This window comes from Ciconia boyciana, chromosome 20 (assembly GCF_034638445.1).
Source record: "Ciconia boyciana chromosome 20, ASM3463844v1, whole genome shotgun sequence".
Lineage (NCBI taxonomy): Eukaryota > Metazoa > Chordata > Aves > Ciconiiformes > Ciconiidae > Ciconia > Ciconia boyciana.
The window spans coordinates 6,054,206-6,071,830 of record NC_132953.1 but is presented as its reverse complement, the minus strand read 5'-3'; the positions used below and the strand labels follow the sequence as shown (position 1 = coordinate 6,071,830).

Genomic DNA, 17,625 nt, shown 5'->3' with positions numbered 1-17,625 from the left:
GCCCCCTCCGCCCTCCTCCACCAACCGCGCGTCACAGCGCGCGTCAGCGGGGGCGGGGCCTCGCCATGGCAACCGCGGCCACCGCGGCGGGCCGGCCGCCTGGGCTTCCCTCCCTTCCCTCCTTTCCCCTCCCCTCTTCTCCTCCCCGGCGGCCCCCGCGGCGCTCCCGGGCGCGGGGGGCCTCCGCCGCGGCAGGGTGGCGGCTCCGCGTCGCGCCCGCTGGTGCTCCAGGCCCCTCTGCGCCTGCCCCGCGCTGCTGCCTGCCCTCTCCCCGCACCCGCCCTCCGCGCTGCTCTAGGCCCCTCCGCGGTGTTGTGGGGGCCCCCTCCCCAGCTGTGCCCCCCCAGCCCCGCCTCTGCACCGCGGCCAGGGGAAAGCTCTCCCCCTCCCGCTCTCAGCGCTGTCGCCCCTCGCACCTGCGTGCGCAGCGTGGCTATTGGAGAGGGGGTGAGGCCACCAGGAGCTCCTCCTTAGCAGGACGAGGAGAAACAACGAGTCTGCCCCAGGTGTCTCTCTGTTACCCGGGTAAACGACCTCACACTTGTGGGATAACATCAGGGCCCTGAATCAGGGTCTGCGTGGCCCCAAGGGTGCAGTGGGAGCTGGGGCTGCTGCACCTGGATCAGAGGCTGTGTGGGTACTCTACATAGTTTCCTGACAGAAATACCCTCTCCCTGGCAGTGAGGAGCATTTCCAGTGGGCCAGGTTATTCCAGATCAGAAAGATGCCTTTTCTTAGTACATCAGCATCCCCAAATCCTGGTCAGCATTACACAATACTTGCCTCGAGTACTGTGTGCAGTTCTGGGCCCCACAATTCAAGAAGGATGTTAAGATGCTTGGATACATCCGGAGGAGGGCAACAAAGCTGGTGAAAGGGCTGGAAGGAATGTCCTATGAGGAGTGCCTGAGGACTCTGAGCTTGTCTAGTTTGGAGAAAAAGAGGCTGAGGGGCGTCCTCATTGCTCTTACAGCTTCCTCAGGAGGGGACGTGGAGAGGGAGGTGCTGATCTCCCTGGGATCCAGTGATAGACGCGTGGGAATGGTTCAAAGCTGCGTCAGGGGAGGTTCAGACTTGACATTAGGAAGCACTTCTTTACCGAGGGGGTGGTCAAACACTGCAACAGGCTTCCTGGAGAGGTGGTCGGTGCCCCACGCCTGCCAGTGTTGAGGCATTAGGACAACGCCCTTAATAACATGCTTTAACTTTTAGCCCTGAAGTGGTCAGGCAGTTGCACTAGATGATTGTTGTAGGTCCCTTCCAACTGAACTATTCTATTCTGCTCTATTCTATTCTATTCTATTCTATTCTATCCTATTCTATTTATTTCCTACACACCTGGAAAGATAGATTTGGAAGCTTTGTTAAGCCCTTTGACATAAAATGGTTAGAGGCCCTGCAGAGTTGACAATGTAAGTGTGAAAAAAGTTAAGGCCTTTTATGCTAAATTTCCTTTTCAGTACTAACTCTACCTAGTCTGCTTTATGTTTGCACTTACACATTAGCTTGCTTTCACTTTAAAAATGCCATGCTCATTTCAACTCTGCAGCAATCTTTCCTCTCCCAGTTAATGTCTGTCCCTTTCTGATTGCTCCCTCTACCCTGACCCTTCTCACGCTGGAAGACTGGTACCTTCTGACATTTGGATACCAGGAATCACACATGGAGGCTTTGCTCAGTTCCACTGACTAAACAAGGCATGTCCAAAAGCTGATGGTACAAGAGCACACGTGCCTGTTGAATCAGCTGCACGTTCAGCAACAGTCACAGACCTTTTATGAACATAGAGTGCAGGGGATGCAAACACAGCTCAAAACAGAGCGTGGCCACAAAAAGCAAGTGGAAGAATGCAAGAAACAAACTTCTGTCTCTTGCTTTCCCTTTGTATACACGTCTTACACATAAAGCTGCCTCAAATTTGTGGAAAGTTGGTTAAATTTGTTACGTGTCAAACAGCAATGACTGTTCTGCAAAGGGAACTGAAGACGTCTGTGAAAAGTTAATGCTTGTCCTTCACTGCACTTGCCGTTCATGAGATTCCTCTAAGGAATGACATTTTGAGATGATGATGCTGACTTAGATGGCTATGGATAATAACCGTGCTGTTACTGTTTTATTTATCCCCTTAAAAAGTTCTAGCAATGACTAACTGATGACTTGAGTTAGTCAGACATCCACCCTTTTAAATGACTGATAGGTGCATGAGCAAGCTTACCATAATCTTACTTGAATAGAAAATGGTGTCATCCCAAGCTGCTACTTTTTCTACATTGTGCAAAATATTGCCTAATATTAATTCTCAGTCACTTTATTATAAATAAATTTTTAGTAATAAAATATTTATTTGCTTCCTGCCCACTTTCATCTACATAAAACATCACCAGACTGGTGCAAACTCAATTACTAAGTCAGATTTTGTGTTTGCAATAGAAAACTTTTGCAGAAACTTTCTTGTGCTGCACACCACAATGCCATTTTTGGCCTGAAAGTTACGGTTGCAAAAACATTTATTAATAACGCTGCTAGGGGAACTGCAGTCACAAATACATTCTTTGTACAGCAGCCTTGAACGGCCGTTGATGGCTTTTGCTATGCTTCAAGGAAAGGGATTCAAGTGCTTCCCTAGAACACTGGTAACGGAGCTCTTCCAGGCACCAGCTGTGGAGTACGCATGCCCTCTTGTGGTCAATGTTCCTGTAAGTAATACTACAGCTGTGATGCTCTGCTAAACGGAGACGTCAAAGAAAAGACATTATAAAATTACCTCGCCTTCTAATAACTTCCAGAGATGCTGAGCACATGCAGCTGACTTTTCCTGAGTTCAATAAGCCAGCAGCTCAAAAGACCAGGGCACACACTTAGTTGCCAAAATATGGCTTTACATGTTTACACACCTAAGCTCCAACATCTGGCTTGAGCTTTGTCCTCTCATTTCCTGTTTTTCAACGCCTAAAAGATGCTTAGTGCCTGCCAAAAAAAAGATAAGAGACCAAGGATACAAGAGTAAAAGTGGATAGACGCACAATTGCTTGATAAAAGAACACTAATTACTGCATTAGAAACCCCGGACGTTGCAATCGGCCAGCAGTGACTACTCTCCTATACCAGGATTTTGCTTTTCAGGAGAAATGCTTGCTAGCTGTGTGTCATTTGCAAAACAGGTAGAAGATTTTTTTTTTTTAAAGGGATTACTTCTTTCAGGGCTTCATCTTGCACCACTGTCTGGTGGAGGAACAGTGTGAAATTGGCAGACACTGTGATACTGCAGATATGCAGGACAGAGCCATTGTGCACATCAACCTCACCTGTAACATTCAGGAAGTGAGAGAAGCAGCTGTGGCAACTGACTGAAATATTTCCATATTTCCAACGGACAGCAATAGCACACAGATCCAGAAATGTCTTCCTGCATATTTACATTGGCAGAGCGTGCTCATGGGCCATGTTGTGCACTCATTTCTGTTGTTGTTTCAGTCCCACATAAAACACCTTCTGCCAAAGCCCTTGGTACACCTTTGTTTCCTGCTGGCTTACGCAAATTGGTTTTGCTTCATTTTCCTATTTATTTATTTCCATGCAATGGAGAAGAGCAAACTTTTAGGGAACCCTGTCAAGAGCTAAATTCATTTCAGTTTTTTCATAGGCAGACTTGTTTGGCAGCAAAATGTTGCTCTCCTGGAGCTGGAAATGCTCACCTGTAGAGCAATAGGTGAGCAATATTTGTGTTCCTGCTTGGCATGCTTTATTTGCTTGGTCATTACCTGGTCATTACCTTGGTCATTACCTCCATTACCTGGTCTCTGATCAAACAAGAAAAAAACAAAACCAAAAACCAGATGGATCCAAAACCTGGAGTTTAGGAAATCCCTAGTGTAAAGCCAGACAAAGCAGATATAATTATTTGTGATTTTAAGAATGTATTCTGAAGAGTTCTGGCTTCAGTAAGCATTTCACAGTGTCAAGATTGCCTCAACCTGCACTTTTCTTTTAGCTCTGCATTACATCTTGTATGCCTTCAGGCAAAACTCATCCAGCAGAAGACTGGCACTTCACTACCACATCACATTTCTGTCCATCACAGTGTACACAAGGTATCCTAAACAAAGTAAACACTCTTAATGAAAACATTCAACAAGGGAAAGGAGATGAACAGAAATCTTTCCTTGCCATAATACTGCAGGCTATTAAATCGGGGTGTTTGGCTGAGAAATGACTGAGAATTACATGCCAACCTTCAAGATTTCTTAAGACTCCACTAAGTAAATCTGAACTAAGGATTTAAGAAGTCTAGACAGGGCTATAAAGCTTACAAATTTCCCTTGACTGTTTCAATCATAACACTGAGGACTAACTTCAGTGACCAGTAGTTCTTGTCTTATCGCAGTTAAGTACTCCTGTATTCAGAAGTCCTGTGCTTGACTGAGATCTATGGACAAAAGCTTTGTTGAAAAGTTGATATAATTGCAACCAATACAGAATGGCAAAACTTGGGGTGTTGTGCGGTTTTTTATACATAGACAGATACATAAACAGGCATTTACTATTTTTATTTGACTTGTGAAAAGGTCGAACGTGATCTGACAGAATAAGTAAAAAGATTACTTGCTATACACAGGGCCAGGTACTAGAGCCGTATCTTTAATCAAATAATTTTTTATACATAATGAATTAGTCTAGACATGCTTCCAAATTGCTGCACAGATCTGCTGGACAATAAAATTAAAATTTTGTCAATGACAAGGCCTCATTATTGTAGTCTCAAAATCACTTCAGAGTCACTCATTTTTAGATTCCAGGCATCCCTGGAAGCCTGTGAAATGGTGTTATTTCTGTTTTTCACATAGGACTGAGACACTCAGTAGTTAAGATCAGACTGAGACAGAGTACAGAGCTGAATCCAAGTGGCCCTAGATACATGATTATGTCCTAAACGCTTTCTTTTCTTCTGTGCAGATGTCCAGCTTCCCAACGTTCAACGTACTTGGTTCTCTATGTGGCACTCCCACTTCTTTCTCAGTTCAATGGAATACAATCAAATAAAACTCCAGTTTTAAGGAACAGCTCCATTGCTGTACTAATTGAAAACAGAGTAGGTGCAGACAAAGAAAAATGTGCTGGTTTACTCAAAGCTGGACATATTTGCCTTGAGAATATATAAACCAATGTATGAAACAGCTGAGATATCAGATCAGACAGGACAGATAAATCTTAATGGCCTAACTTCGCAGTGCTTTCTACACATACACAGCTACAAACATGCAAAGATCCCTAGCAAGAAGCTGTACAGCTCTGAATGCAAACAGCTAAGCATATTCATGACTTCAGTATTAACAGCTGGACTCAATTCACATAAGAAACTCCGACTAGCTCTGTACTGAAAAAAATCCAGAGGCCACACTGCTGCTATCAGTACTTCATGGCCACTGACTTTGCCTTAGAATCTACCACTTGCTGCAGAACTTGTGCTCCAGACTCCACAAGTCCATTTAGCACCAATGTATTCAGGTAAGGACAAACATCTTTGAAAAGCAGAAAGTGCAAACCAATGCTGTGTTGTCTGCCTATAGCTGAAGCAGCTGAGGAGCACAGGAATGGATTGTGCCTGTTCATTTCAGTCGGGGAAATCTTATATTTGTAAATGTATTTTCAGTTTTGCAGATTTCAGTATTAACATCAAACGTTTTACAGAAATTAGTCCTTTATGGAACCAGATCACGTGCTCACTTGATAAATCCAAATTCCCTTCCTATTCCTTTCCAAAAGCCTTGGCAATTGCGAGTACCTCCAACTTCCTGTAAACTAACTTTTACAATGGAATTCAGCTAAAGCAAGCCTATATCCAGCAGCACATGGGATTTTGGCCTGAGAATATTCAAGTCAGTATGAACCTCAATTTTTATCCAAACTCCTGTTACACTTAGCTGCACTGGCAAATGCGACAGTGCAGAGACCCTGCCACAGGAGTTAGCTCCAAGCTCCTATGAAGGTCATTGAGTCCTTACAATTGTGAGACAAACATTGATCTGATCATGTCTCATGAACAAAATGTGTATCAGAAAGCCCTAGGAAAACCCACGTTAATCATGATCCCAGGTTATCAGCACTGCTCCCGAGTCCCCTCTGCTGTGTTTCTTCTCAGCAAACATATACAGTGATGCTCTCTGTACTACATGACATAGGAAATTACAAGCTTATATGGGAGATGCTGGAATGTCCTCTGTCTAATGCATGGAAGATGAAATCTTTTCCATATGATGAATTCAAAATCAAAGACATCTAGTTACTTAAGAATCCATGCTGACAGGCAAATTCTGTACCTCCTTGATTCCAAGTAAAGTTGTGTGGTATTCAACTTGCTATGGATAACTCTAGGTATCTCTTCACCAAACCACAGATAGGCAAGCACAGTTTAAAGAAAATGCTAGGCACCCAACTTTTCATTTAGTTGCCTTTCTGCATTCTCAGTGATACATGATATTACCCTCCCAAGCAGAAAAGACAGTAGTGTGAAGAAAGATGCATGGGGCCACCCTTCTCTCTTTTCCAATATTAATTCCTTATTCTTGTGATACAAGTGATCTCCTGAAGTGTTCTTCAAAAGGCCTTAAAACATACCAATGACCAAGTTAAATTCAGTTATCTTGGAATAGTTCATCACAGCTGTTTTTAACTTCCTACACCAGAACCTCATATTTATGTACGGTTGGCTAAAATAACTATACATTCTGTGTTCAATAAAGAGAAATTAAACTCAGTGCTGCTCTTAGAATATCTTGTTAGCCTGCTCTGGCTCCCTATACACCTTAGAGACCATAAAACTCCAGCCTGAAGTTGCTTCTGCAGACATCTGGACAGGTCCTTCATACCACTTCCATAGCAAATGCATACTCTTGATTTCTCCTAGCTTCTTAACAACTATATTAAATATGCTGCAAATAACAGAGAAACAGAGATAATGATCTGAAAAAACCCTTAGCGTGAAGGATCGTCTCTTGTTTCTTTCCCTTAGAGGTCAAGGAGTGAACTACAGACCGTGAATTCTTTCCAAGGTAAGTGGTGTTGCTTCATATTCTTGCTTGTTCCCCATATAAAACAGGAAAATTCTCCTTTCACCTGAACTTATATTTAGTTGTGTGGCAGTTGCTATGCCCTGCTGCCATTCATTTCTACTACTCCAAAGGTGCAGGAAAATGGGAGGTATCTAATACTGACTTCAAAATGACACCTTAAAAAACCATGGTGAAATAAGATACCATTCCCTCACACTGTCAGAGAGGAAATTCCATGAACTATCCTCAGTACTTCACCATAATACTTATTTAATCTATGTACTGGAATATGTGAAGTCCCTGTAAATATACAACAGCTAATTTATTATAACTGATTAGCATTATACTTTAGTTTACCTGTCAAAATGCTGTTTTTAATCCAATTCTTTACATTCACCTACCTTTTCATAAAGTCTATCTCTATGAAGATTAACATCAGGATGTCAGTCTTCATGGAATTCAGTACATGTCACAGGCCCAAGGAGGAAAAAGATGTAGAATAAAACTGCAACTGGCTATTCCTTCTACAAGAAAGGAATTGGTACTCAATTTGTCATTTAGGCCAAATTAGCACATCTCTGGACACCTAACCAGGCTGTTGTAATTCCCAAGATCAATCAGAATGCTTTGGAGTACCCCATTCCCTTCCTTCTGCATTGCAGGTAAGTCCCTTGTTCTTTGCTTTGGAATTCCTTTTGCCAGATGGTAAGTGAGGGAACACCGTTAGCCTAATGACACCAAAGCACTTACTGGGATTCTTTAAAAACCAACCTAATGGAGTAAGTAACCCACAGTTATGTGCTGTGACTCACCTATGCTGCCTTGGCAGTAAGAACTAGGAGGGAGGGAAAGAAGCAGAAGCCACACTACTCTCCTTCTTGTGAAGTGTCTGTCAGTGTCATGGGCAGATGGTGAGGGAGGCCAACACAGCTGGGATACGGGCCGACATGGAAACAATGACCAACCTGCAACCATGGCAGCTTTCTTAGGGACACCCATGAGAATCCAAGTGTGACCAGTGATTGACTTTTGACTTTTAACACCTTTGAAGATGAGTAGGTCAGTTAAACAAATAGGGATTTTGGATTGTCCTTTAGTTTCAAAGGCATGCCTTTGGAATACAAAAAAGAATCAAGAGTATTAACAAGCCATTCCTGGGGCAAAAGAGTGCTTGATGCAAAGCAAAATGTATCAGTTTGGATCTTTAAAAACCCGTATTCTTTCAAAAAAGAGAAGAATATAGGGACAATGCAAAACCAGGACAAACATCACATATACTATTATTAAAACAAGTGCATAGGGAGGGCAAGTTAACTTGTATTGATATTCACTTTGTCATCCATATTCCAGGCTTTTTTTGTCCACTTCCTTAATATCCATAAATCTCATTCTCCACCCAGGCCGATTCCTTGCTCCTCCCCACACGATCTCCACACAGCTCATAGATATCGTTGGTCACAAAGCCACTTTCAGTACTGGCCAATGTCACAAAGCCACTCGTTGATGTATTCATTGCTGCATCATCATAATCCCTGGAGAGGCTGTCAAGCACCTTATCTTCCTGCGTACGGAAGGAAGAATTCTTAATGTCAGGCCTGGTTCCAGCCAGATCTGCTTCTGACTGCTTCTTGATTACTTTGTAAATATCCAGATTTGGACTGTTCTTCCTGGGGTTAGACAGCCATGCATCTTCCTCCTTTGGGCTTGCATCTATTCGCTCCTGTCTCCTTAGGGATGGAGGAAAGAGGACAAGTCATAATATGCTTTTTTACAGAGGCAAATACAAAACAATGCCACACCTCTCTCACCGTAATTTAATGATGACCCTTGAGGAAAGCTGACACACAGCCTGGACTTAAGATGACATTTGTTATTACTTGCTGTTCCAGGTGTGCAGCCTGCTGGGGTAGTCCCATGTAGTCCCATGCAGTCCCTGCACACCTGGGGTAGTCCCATGGCAGGACCTGCTGAGGTACACCTTGCACCCTGCTGCCGGCTGAGATGCTGAGGCAGCAAAACTCGACACTGACACTCCCAAAACCACAGCCAGCATCCCCACCAGAGGTACTGTGCACACAGGGAAAGCAAGGAGAGGAAACTGGTATATGTTATTTGCTCCAAACATATATCCTTTTATTTCTATTACTATGTTTTTCACTTTTGAAGGGGATCTTCTGATAGTTCAAATCTTTTCTTTAATAAGAAAACTTAAGTACTAACACTTCAAAGTCATCATCTTGTTTTACACTATTCCCTAACTACTATATGTCTGTGAACATAATAAAATGGCATAATGTGATTTAGTTAACATTCTACTTCACAAGTAACTCAGCCTGGAGCACCCATGCAACTTTTTAAACATTTATTTGGCTGAAAGCAGTCCTCTCCAGAGCATCTTACAGGATCCTGAAGCTAGCTGTAAAATGACTGCCAGGACAAGATATCACAGGTTCACTTGTTACACAAAAATGTCACTTACCTCTTCACAAAAAACCAAAACCAGAAGATGGCTGTAACAATCATCAGGAGAAGCAGCACAGGAATGCTGGGAATAAGGATGTAGGCAAGACTCTGAACAGGGTCTAAGGGTAAAAATGAGATTCCAGCTTTTATTCACTTCCAGTTGCATTTGACATGCACAGAACTTCATAGAAAAACTAACAGTTGCAAATGGCAGCATCATCGCACCTCAAGGGGCTTCCAGTCTTGTTCATAACCTAGTAGTATCTACTTCTCAAAGGCAGCAAGTCTAACAGAGACCAGTCATCTAGTTAAGCAGGTTAAAGTAAAATAAGCTCAAATCTTCAAGATGAGGAACTAACAAGCCTCACTGTCTCACTGTAAGAAGTGCAAGTTAATGAGATACGCTGTCTTTTAAAAGCTTAGGAACCCCCAGCCAAAAGATTTCAGAGCATGAAATGTCTTTTATGATCTCTGAATTTGTAGGGGGAAGTCAGCATGGTAAGAAGAAATGGAAAGTTTTTCATAGTTAATAACAGACTTACAAACAAAACATTAAAAATTTAGACATTCAAAAGTGATTTAATAAATTAAAAGTACCTTTTGCAGACCCAAAATATTTTGCACAGCTTCAGATTTTGAACATTTTGGTAGCCAAAGCAATCGCTTAGGTTTGTACTAGAAAAGATTTGAGGGAAGTTTTGTTTTTTTTCAGATGCAGTTGTCTGAATTCAGTCTTCTACATTTAGGGTCAGACACTTCAAAGTGAAATGTTGACTGCAGCCACAGGTGAGAAATGTGGGCCTGCATAGTTAGAGGGAGAACAGGCCAGCTGTTGAGTGCACAACATACCTTTGGCTTCTACAACTGTTACATTACCATCTTTCTTATGGCGTTCTACTGGGAATACTGGGTTTGAGGGCTCTGTTGCAACATCTGGAAAGAAGCAGCTTAGTTAATATTGCAGATGTTATTTGAAAGAGTTTAAGAATCATAAAAAGTGAGGGTGAGAGGAGATTGAAGAGACTGCCAGCTGCAAAGATGTGTAAGGTACTCTTCTGCTTAGATTTCTGGAGGACGACCAGCAGTCCCAGATACTGCATCAACAACAGCAAGACCGTGTTCCTGCAGAATGGATTATAGAATAGCACACGAAAAGTGCAAACTGCAGGGAAGCTTCTTGCTCAGCAAGTTTTAAGTCTGTGAGTGTCCTTGACAATGAATGTAAGAGAGTATTTCTACTGAAAGTTAGCATATCATTAAAAAAAAAGCCCCAAACAAATATCTGTAACTTACCTCTTCGAGAATTCTCTATTGGAGCATTCGTTGGCTTCTCTAAAAAAAGATATGCACAATTTCCTCATAAGCTTGAGTAGGGAGACCACATGTACTGAATTTAGTCTAATAATATCAGCACCCTTCTTTAGTGTTCTCTCTCCCTCAGGCCCCATTTGAGATCTCAAATACTTTATAAAAACCCTCTGAGAATTCATGTAAGTCACAAGGCAAGTAGCTATGGATATTAGATACTGAGATTGTTTTCCCCAGGACCTGCATAAATTTAAAGATATCTGTCTCCCACCAGATCTTTCCAGTGAAGCTAAGAAAGGGTTTCCCTATTTGTTACTGCAATCTTCTCATACCTCCTCTTGGGGACTGGGAGCAGGTTGGTTTTTAAAGCTACAGAATGACTCATTACCAAGAGAATATTTGCAAATGAAGTTATTTTTCATATTGCATCTGTCATCGTTCCACTGAAACATGTAAGAACCTCCGACACCTGGTGGGGCAGATGGCTGGTGGTACATCACAACACAGATTTCACTCCCACAGGATGGCTCATCTACATACCAGTTCCTAAGAAAATACAACAAACATGTCAAGTAAGACTTGACGTCACTTTCCATGGTACTGCAGAAGCTCAGATGGGAATACAGCATATCGGGCACCACAGAAGGCAGAATCAAAGAGGATTACAGCTCAGCACACCCCACCCCACCCTCGCCCCCTGCTTCCACTGTGTAAAAGTAGGAACAATAACAATACAATTATTTAAAGTGCATCTTCTCTTTTTGGAATTCTTAATTTTCAAAGAAAACTCAGTGAGCAAGGTGTTCAACAAACATTAGGGAGTGAAGGGCTGAGTACCTGCCTGAAACTCCTCTGTGAGGCTGAGTAAAAACTCAGAACTTTCTCTACAGAATTTTAGACCTGCGCTTTTTGCTCTCTGGCCTCAGTGCCCAACGCCCGCAAAATTTTGACACCTATTTAATAAGAAAATGAAAAGGCTAAAGCAGGATCTGTTTTTCTCTGTCTAGAAAAACCCTAACGTGAAAAAAGCCTGTCTTGCGGATTTTTTTTTTTTTTAATAATAAACTTCACCACTGGAAAACTGTGTAGGCCTTTCCAAGTAGTACACAGGAAGGAGGCTTCACTACTTAGCACTCTAATGCAATGGTTACTGAAAAGGCATTTTATGCATCTCAGAGAAACACTTCTAAGACTGTGTCCTGATTTTGAAAAATGTTCAATACCCACTGATTTTGGAACAAGCAATGTTCTACATGCCAAGCACTTTCTGAAAGCTGATCCATACAATAGAAATGATTCCAGATATACCAAGGTGTTCAACATGGGAAAAAACCCACACGTGTTAAAGTATTTTTCCAGTTATTACAATGCTGTATCCCTCCCTCACTTCCTTCCTCCCCTAGTGCCCCCCTGCCCCCACCACGCCCCTGATCTTTTCCTTGGCTTTATCATTTAGCATAAATAAGCTGTGTCTCACCAATGAAAGGCAATAAAGCTATGTCTGTTTCTTAGCAGCAGTGGATCTGGTTCTAGCTTCCTATTATCTACCCCCAATATCTGAACCACAGGAGAAACTTTAATATATTGAACAGTACTAAAAGCAGTTCTGTTTTATTCATTCCTGCACAGAGCAACTAAAATTTCTTATGGGTTCCCAAAGCATAAAGTTCACAACAACAACAAGGTATTTTTACACATGTCCAATATAAAGAAGAATGCAAAGGCAGACTTGTCATGCATATGACATGTTGCCATAAAATATTTAAGAACGTTTGGGTTATTTCATGAAATTTGCAGTTCAATCACTGTAAATGCAGCAAGAAGTTCAGGATAATAAGTGAACATTGTATAGTTTGATTTTTTAAAATTACTTTAATCACAGGTTCAATAGTTAATATCTACCAGGCAAAACTCTCTTGAACCTGAAGTTCACTGTAGAGCTGGCACCTTGTTGCTAAGGCTTTCATCAACCTGGCAATGTTTAGAGCACATTTTCTACTTCTATACCACAGAAAAGCAGACCTTGTAGGCCTGGATCTAAGAATATCTTTTGTCTAGAAAACTGTGACTCATGAATAAAATCAAATCATAATTTAGCAGAATTTTTGAGGCTAAACACACTTTGGTTCTATGCTGAACAGAAATGTAAAAGTAGTGAAAGCAACTCCAGCAAACTTGTATTGGTTGTAAATGTTGTTGCCTTTATATTTTAATTACAGCAAACGCTGTGGTTCTGCTTGCCTTAAGACAAGGAGGCAGAAATCTAACAAGTGTTGTGAAAATTTTAATTTTTCATGTCTACAATAAATACTGCAGCTCTCCAATTTTACTGTCTCACAGGAAAAAAAAAATGCTATTTCCTTAGCAAGTAGAAGGAGAAGGGCCTACCACTCAGGACACTGGGGAAAAAACTTCAGGGAATCTGAAGTGCAGGAACCTTCAAGTCAAAGCACATATTTTGTACATGCCTAATTGGAGATTTTTAAGATCAGATAGCTTGTTCTTCCACCTCCTTTTAGCAATCAAAAATTATCAATCTAGCCCAAGCTAGACACTCTAGGTGTCTTATATAGAGCAACAAAGAGAGAGCAGGGTCTCTAGAGGGTAATTTGTCTGCCCCTTACATCTGAATGGGATCAATTGCTCTCTGGAGGTACTACACCTCTTCAGTGACTGCAGAAGGAACACACATGACAGCTGGGACAACACTGCTTGATTCTTTTGAAAGAAGCCTTTCTGATTGCTAAAGGCAGATAACAGTCCCTGACCAGGTTGCTTCCCAGTCTCACTCAAAGGTACCTACCGGAACTTGGATGAGCTGCCATCTGACCAGGAGTAGAGGTTCTGACACTCTGTACTATTGTCTACCTCCTCCTTTTTCCTCCTAAGCCCTATCCAAAAATCTCCATCGGAAGCTAAGAGACTTTCAATAAATTTTTCAATCAGTCTTTGCTCTGCTTCTGTTTCAATACTGACTAGATGTCCGCCATCAGCTCTGCAGGCAAGGTGTGCTTCTTCATAGCTGATCCTGCGTGAAGCATCATGAAAATAAACTATTTTGTAGCATGGTTGCTGTGTTCCACCCCGGCAAACTGTCTGTCCTGCAGAAATGGAAAGAAACCTGTTACAGAAACTATGCCTGTTAGTACTAAAAGTGAATGCTAATACTTCCATTTGGTTGAGTTCACCACTGTACGATAGTTTATATGGAAAACACAACACAGGTAAAAAGCCTCTTATATTACTGGACTGGCAAAAGGCATCTCCAAACTTTTCTTACTGCACGTAACAGTTTAGGTTGATCTGCACAGCACTATTCTTTCATGCCCTGCTCTCCTCAGCTCCCTCATGAATTTTCTGCAATTTGAAGACCCTAGGAGTTCCTTACAAAGAAGCAATGCTGTGTCAGCAAGCAAGCTGACATGTGCAACCTTTTAAAAAGGAAGTTCCTTTACAAGGGTTCAAAGAGGCTTTTTAAAATTATTATTATTTTTAAGGAATTTAAATGGATAAACTTAGAGATCCCCTTACACAAGCAGAGATAATAATTTATCTTCTGGAGTATATGTAATAGTTTCATGGAGTATATACTGCAGTGTATCAAGATGTGTTCACACAGTCCAGTTGTAAGCATTGCTCTGCACTGTAATGTTACTGACTGCCCAGGAAATAAACAATGTCTGTTTTCAGACTGTCATAAGCCAAGGACTTTCTCATGCCTGAAGCAGCATAGCTTATTTTGATTACAAGGAAAGTAAAGATCAAAGTGAAAAGATACATAATCTAAAATTATGCACTTGTATGTTTCTCAGCAGGAGTCCCAATATTTAGACTGTGGAAACAGACAGTTTTGTTTTACTCAGTAAATATTTCTTTTCAAACACACAGCAGACACAATCTGCTAACCTACATGTTTTTACAGAAGAAAAACATTTAGCAACATTTGTAATGTACTCAGAACAAATGGGATGTGAGGACAGGTCATTATAAACCCCTCCATAGGATATATGCTGGCTTTTCTTTATTCTTATATGTTCTTCCACGGCCACTCTAAGAGTGGGAATTTAAAAACCTTTTGTACTGGAATTTTTGAACAGTTAAGTACTCAGAATCACAGAGTCTGCTAACATTTTATGCAGAAATTAAAACTGGCTGTACTGTAAAAGCAGTATTTATAAATACATCTCTAGGTATAATCTGTGTTTCTCTTGGTAACTTAACACTCATGCAGGCTTGGTGAAAAAGGCAAAAAACCTTACCTCTTCTGAGCGATATGTCCACTGCTATTGTGAAAGACATAAGAAAAACACAGATGGCACATTGTTACTAAAAAACTGCTGCAACTGTCTAGAAATAGTGTCACAAACTGCACTCGGGTTCTCTTCTGATACACAAACACTTTTTTTCCCCATTAACTGGCAGAAAATGTCTGTCTTATCAGCCAAACTTGCCATTGCTTTCAGCTAAGGAAAAATTTATTGTAGTTGATTACCATCTAGACTTCATTGCTAGTTAGGTTTCCAAATATAGTTTAGGTAACAGAGGACAACTGGATATGCAGCTCTAACCAATGCAGAAAGAGTTCCTCATATTTTCCCCTTATCTCCTCATTGCCTAGATGGGATCTGCCTCAAAGCCTGCTGATTTCAGTGAGCCTTGGTAACGCAAGACTAGGGATGAGTCAATTATACTGAGAAGTAAAAAATCCATGAAAAGAAATACATCTCCAACCCCACAGCTGGCAGCTGAGCCCTCTAACTCACTCCCACAAAAGTCCTACTACAGACAAGAGCATGGCAGAACTAAAAATGTATTTATAGACATAATAAAACTATTTGCCTTATGTTGGAATAACATGAACATTTCATGGGTGACAGTGTTCAGGCTTTCTGCTGAATATACCAACCTATCAAGTCAGGCAGAAACTTCGCCCAGACTGGCTATTCTGTGCCATAAAACCAGGCTAGACTACCTAGTTTGGGTACTACATCCAAAAATACTGCTGGTCCAACCTTGAGCTGCCATATATCTGTTCCTATGAAAGACACCTAAATAGGTGACGTTCCTTTGCACAAAACCAGGAGGACAGACTGACAATCAAAAGAGACTTTGCAGAGGGAGAGTAAGACAACCTAGTGTTGGCTGGAAACTCAGCCAGGCTGATAATTACCACTGAGGGGCGGATGACAAGAGCAGTTCTGGTAGCCAGGGCAGCGTTTAAAATTCCTAGAACCGACGCAGAAATGCAGCAGAGAGCAGAAGTGTTTCCCATTGGCAGAGGAAAATGAAACTGGACTATCGGCGTGCCCTCTTCACGACCAGGAACGCAGGGGTGCGCCCACCCAACGCGGAGGATGCGGAGGTCTCCCCAGGGCAGGGCTAGCTCCCACTGGGGAGTCAGAAGGGAAAAATTACTGCACCAGGTCGTGCGCACACATCCTTGCCCATGTCGCAACGGCTGCCCCAGGCAGCCAGACCCTCCTAGCGCTCCTCCTAGGAGCGGCCGGCGGAGCTGACGTGCTCACTTGGGCCGGGGGACGAGTCTCGACGGGGCTGCGAGCCCCGTGTCCGGCACCCCGCGCTCCCCGCACCCTCAGCGCCGACCCCGCTCCGCGGAGCCGGGCAAGCGGAGGGACCGCCACCCCGTACCGCCTTACCGCTGAGCAGCCGTGCCCCCGCAGCCCAGCCCAGCGCGGCGGCGCACAGGGCCGCGGCCGCCAGCATCCTCCCCGGCTCCCTCGGCGTGCGCTGGGCGCCCGGCTCGCTGCGCGGCCCGGCCCCATGCGAGTGGCCGGCGGGCCGGCTGCCGGGCGAGAGGGGAGGGAGCGGGGAGGAGCGGTCGCCTCCTCCCTCCCCCGGCTCCGGGCCAGCGGGCCGGGCCCGGCTCAGCCCCTACGCGGGCGGGAGGCGGCAGCGGCAAAGACCCCGCGCCAAAGCCCGGGGGCGGGACCCGCGTCCCTCGCTGCACGTCTCTCCTGCGGAGGCATCTGCTTCTCCGCTGCGGGGCACACGCTAAGCCCGCAGCTTTTCCCGCTGCCCCCGTTCTCGACTGTCCCCTGTGCCACGCTTCAGACACCTCATCACTCCTGCATGTTTCCCCCCGCTCCAGCTTTGTAACTTCCCTGTCCCACACGTAAACGACAAGGCGTGAGCACAGGAGACATCTCCACCCACCACAACGTAGGAGTGGTAGAAACCACACCTGCAGTCCCTGAAACCAAAGGCTGAGCCTCCCCATACTGATGTGCAGCTGCCTTCAAGAAACTGCCTCAAGACTGAAAACAGAGCACGGGAAATTTGCTTCAAACGTTAATAAAGGCTGAGCCTGCTTCCTGGTGGCTAGGAAGCTGGTGTGCACCTGTTTCCGGGATCACTAGCTCTCCAGCTAAGATTTTAATGGCTCAGCCTTCAAGGGCTTTTTGCAGGTTATGGAACGGGGCAGAGCACCAAAATGAACGAATACAGCAGCTCTAAGAGCTACAGTTTCTGCTCAGACAGGTACTAGCTGGGGTCGATGTTTTAAAATAGGAGATTAATGATTTCATGACAGACTTAAAACCTAGTCCAGCTCTTGGGAGTCCAGTTGGAGAAGCTATTGCTGAAATAAAGATCTTAAATAGAGAAAGATCCTTTAAAATATCATTAAGACATTCCACTCCAGGCCACCAGAAGTCAGGAATCTCAGAGGTAGGTGTCAGAGCTGAACTAAGGCTATGGCTTTGCAGCATGTGCCATGTCTGTGAAATGCACACATCAATGGCATTCTAGAACTGAACTTTTACGTTTCCTAAGTCCTTGGTGACCA

The 17,625-nt window shown here is 43.3% G+C and overlaps 1 protein-coding gene across 6 annotated transcripts; it reads right to left on the bottom strand.

The window, feature by feature from the left end:
* Positions 1 to 4,502: 4,502 nt before the first annotated feature.
* Positions 4,503 to 16,732, bottom strand: LAYN (layilin). Of its 6 annotated transcripts, none has more exons than XM_072884555.1 (8): positions 16,478 to 16,718; positions 15,080 to 15,103; positions 13,624 to 13,921; positions 11,290 to 11,366; positions 10,806 to 10,844; positions 10,362 to 10,445; positions 9,529 to 9,631; positions 4,503 to 8,776 (listed from the first exon to the last, which is right to left on the bottom strand). In XM_072884555.1, exons 1-8 carry the CDS (start codon positions 16,542 to 16,544, stop codon positions 8,419 to 8,421), a joined length of 1,050 nt encoding a protein of 349 aa, XP_072740656.1. In that variant the 5' UTR covers positions 16,545 to 16,718; the 3' UTR covers positions 4,503 to 8,418. The 6 variants fall into 6 exon arrangements, with proteins under 6 accessions (XP_072740656.1, XP_072740655.1, XP_072740653.1 ...); XM_072884552.1 differs by having other exon boundaries at positions 4,504 to 8,776; positions 10,389 to 10,445; positions 11,209 to 11,366; positions 16,478 to 16,727; XM_072884556.1 differs by having other exon boundaries at positions 4,505 to 8,776; positions 11,209 to 11,366; positions 16,478 to 16,703.
* Positions 16,733 to 17,625: the final 893 nt, after the last annotated feature.

What these genes read in the sequence shown, in the direction of transcription:
- LAYN (XM_072884556.1), bottom strand. Translation starts at nt 16,544, where the DNA reads ATGCTGGCGGCCGCGGCCCTGTGCGCCGCCGCGCTGGGCTGGGCTGCG. An exon ending in GGGGGCACGGCTGCTCAGCG is followed by an intron (nt 15,104 to 16,477) that starts GTAAGGCGGTAC and finishes CTTTCACAATAG; the next exon opens with CAGTGGACATATCGCTCAGA. An exon ending in AATAGAGAATTCTCGAAGAG is followed by an intron (nt 10,446 to 10,805) that starts GTAAGTTACAGA and finishes GCTTCTTTCCAG; the next exon opens with ATGTTGCAACAGAGCCCTCA.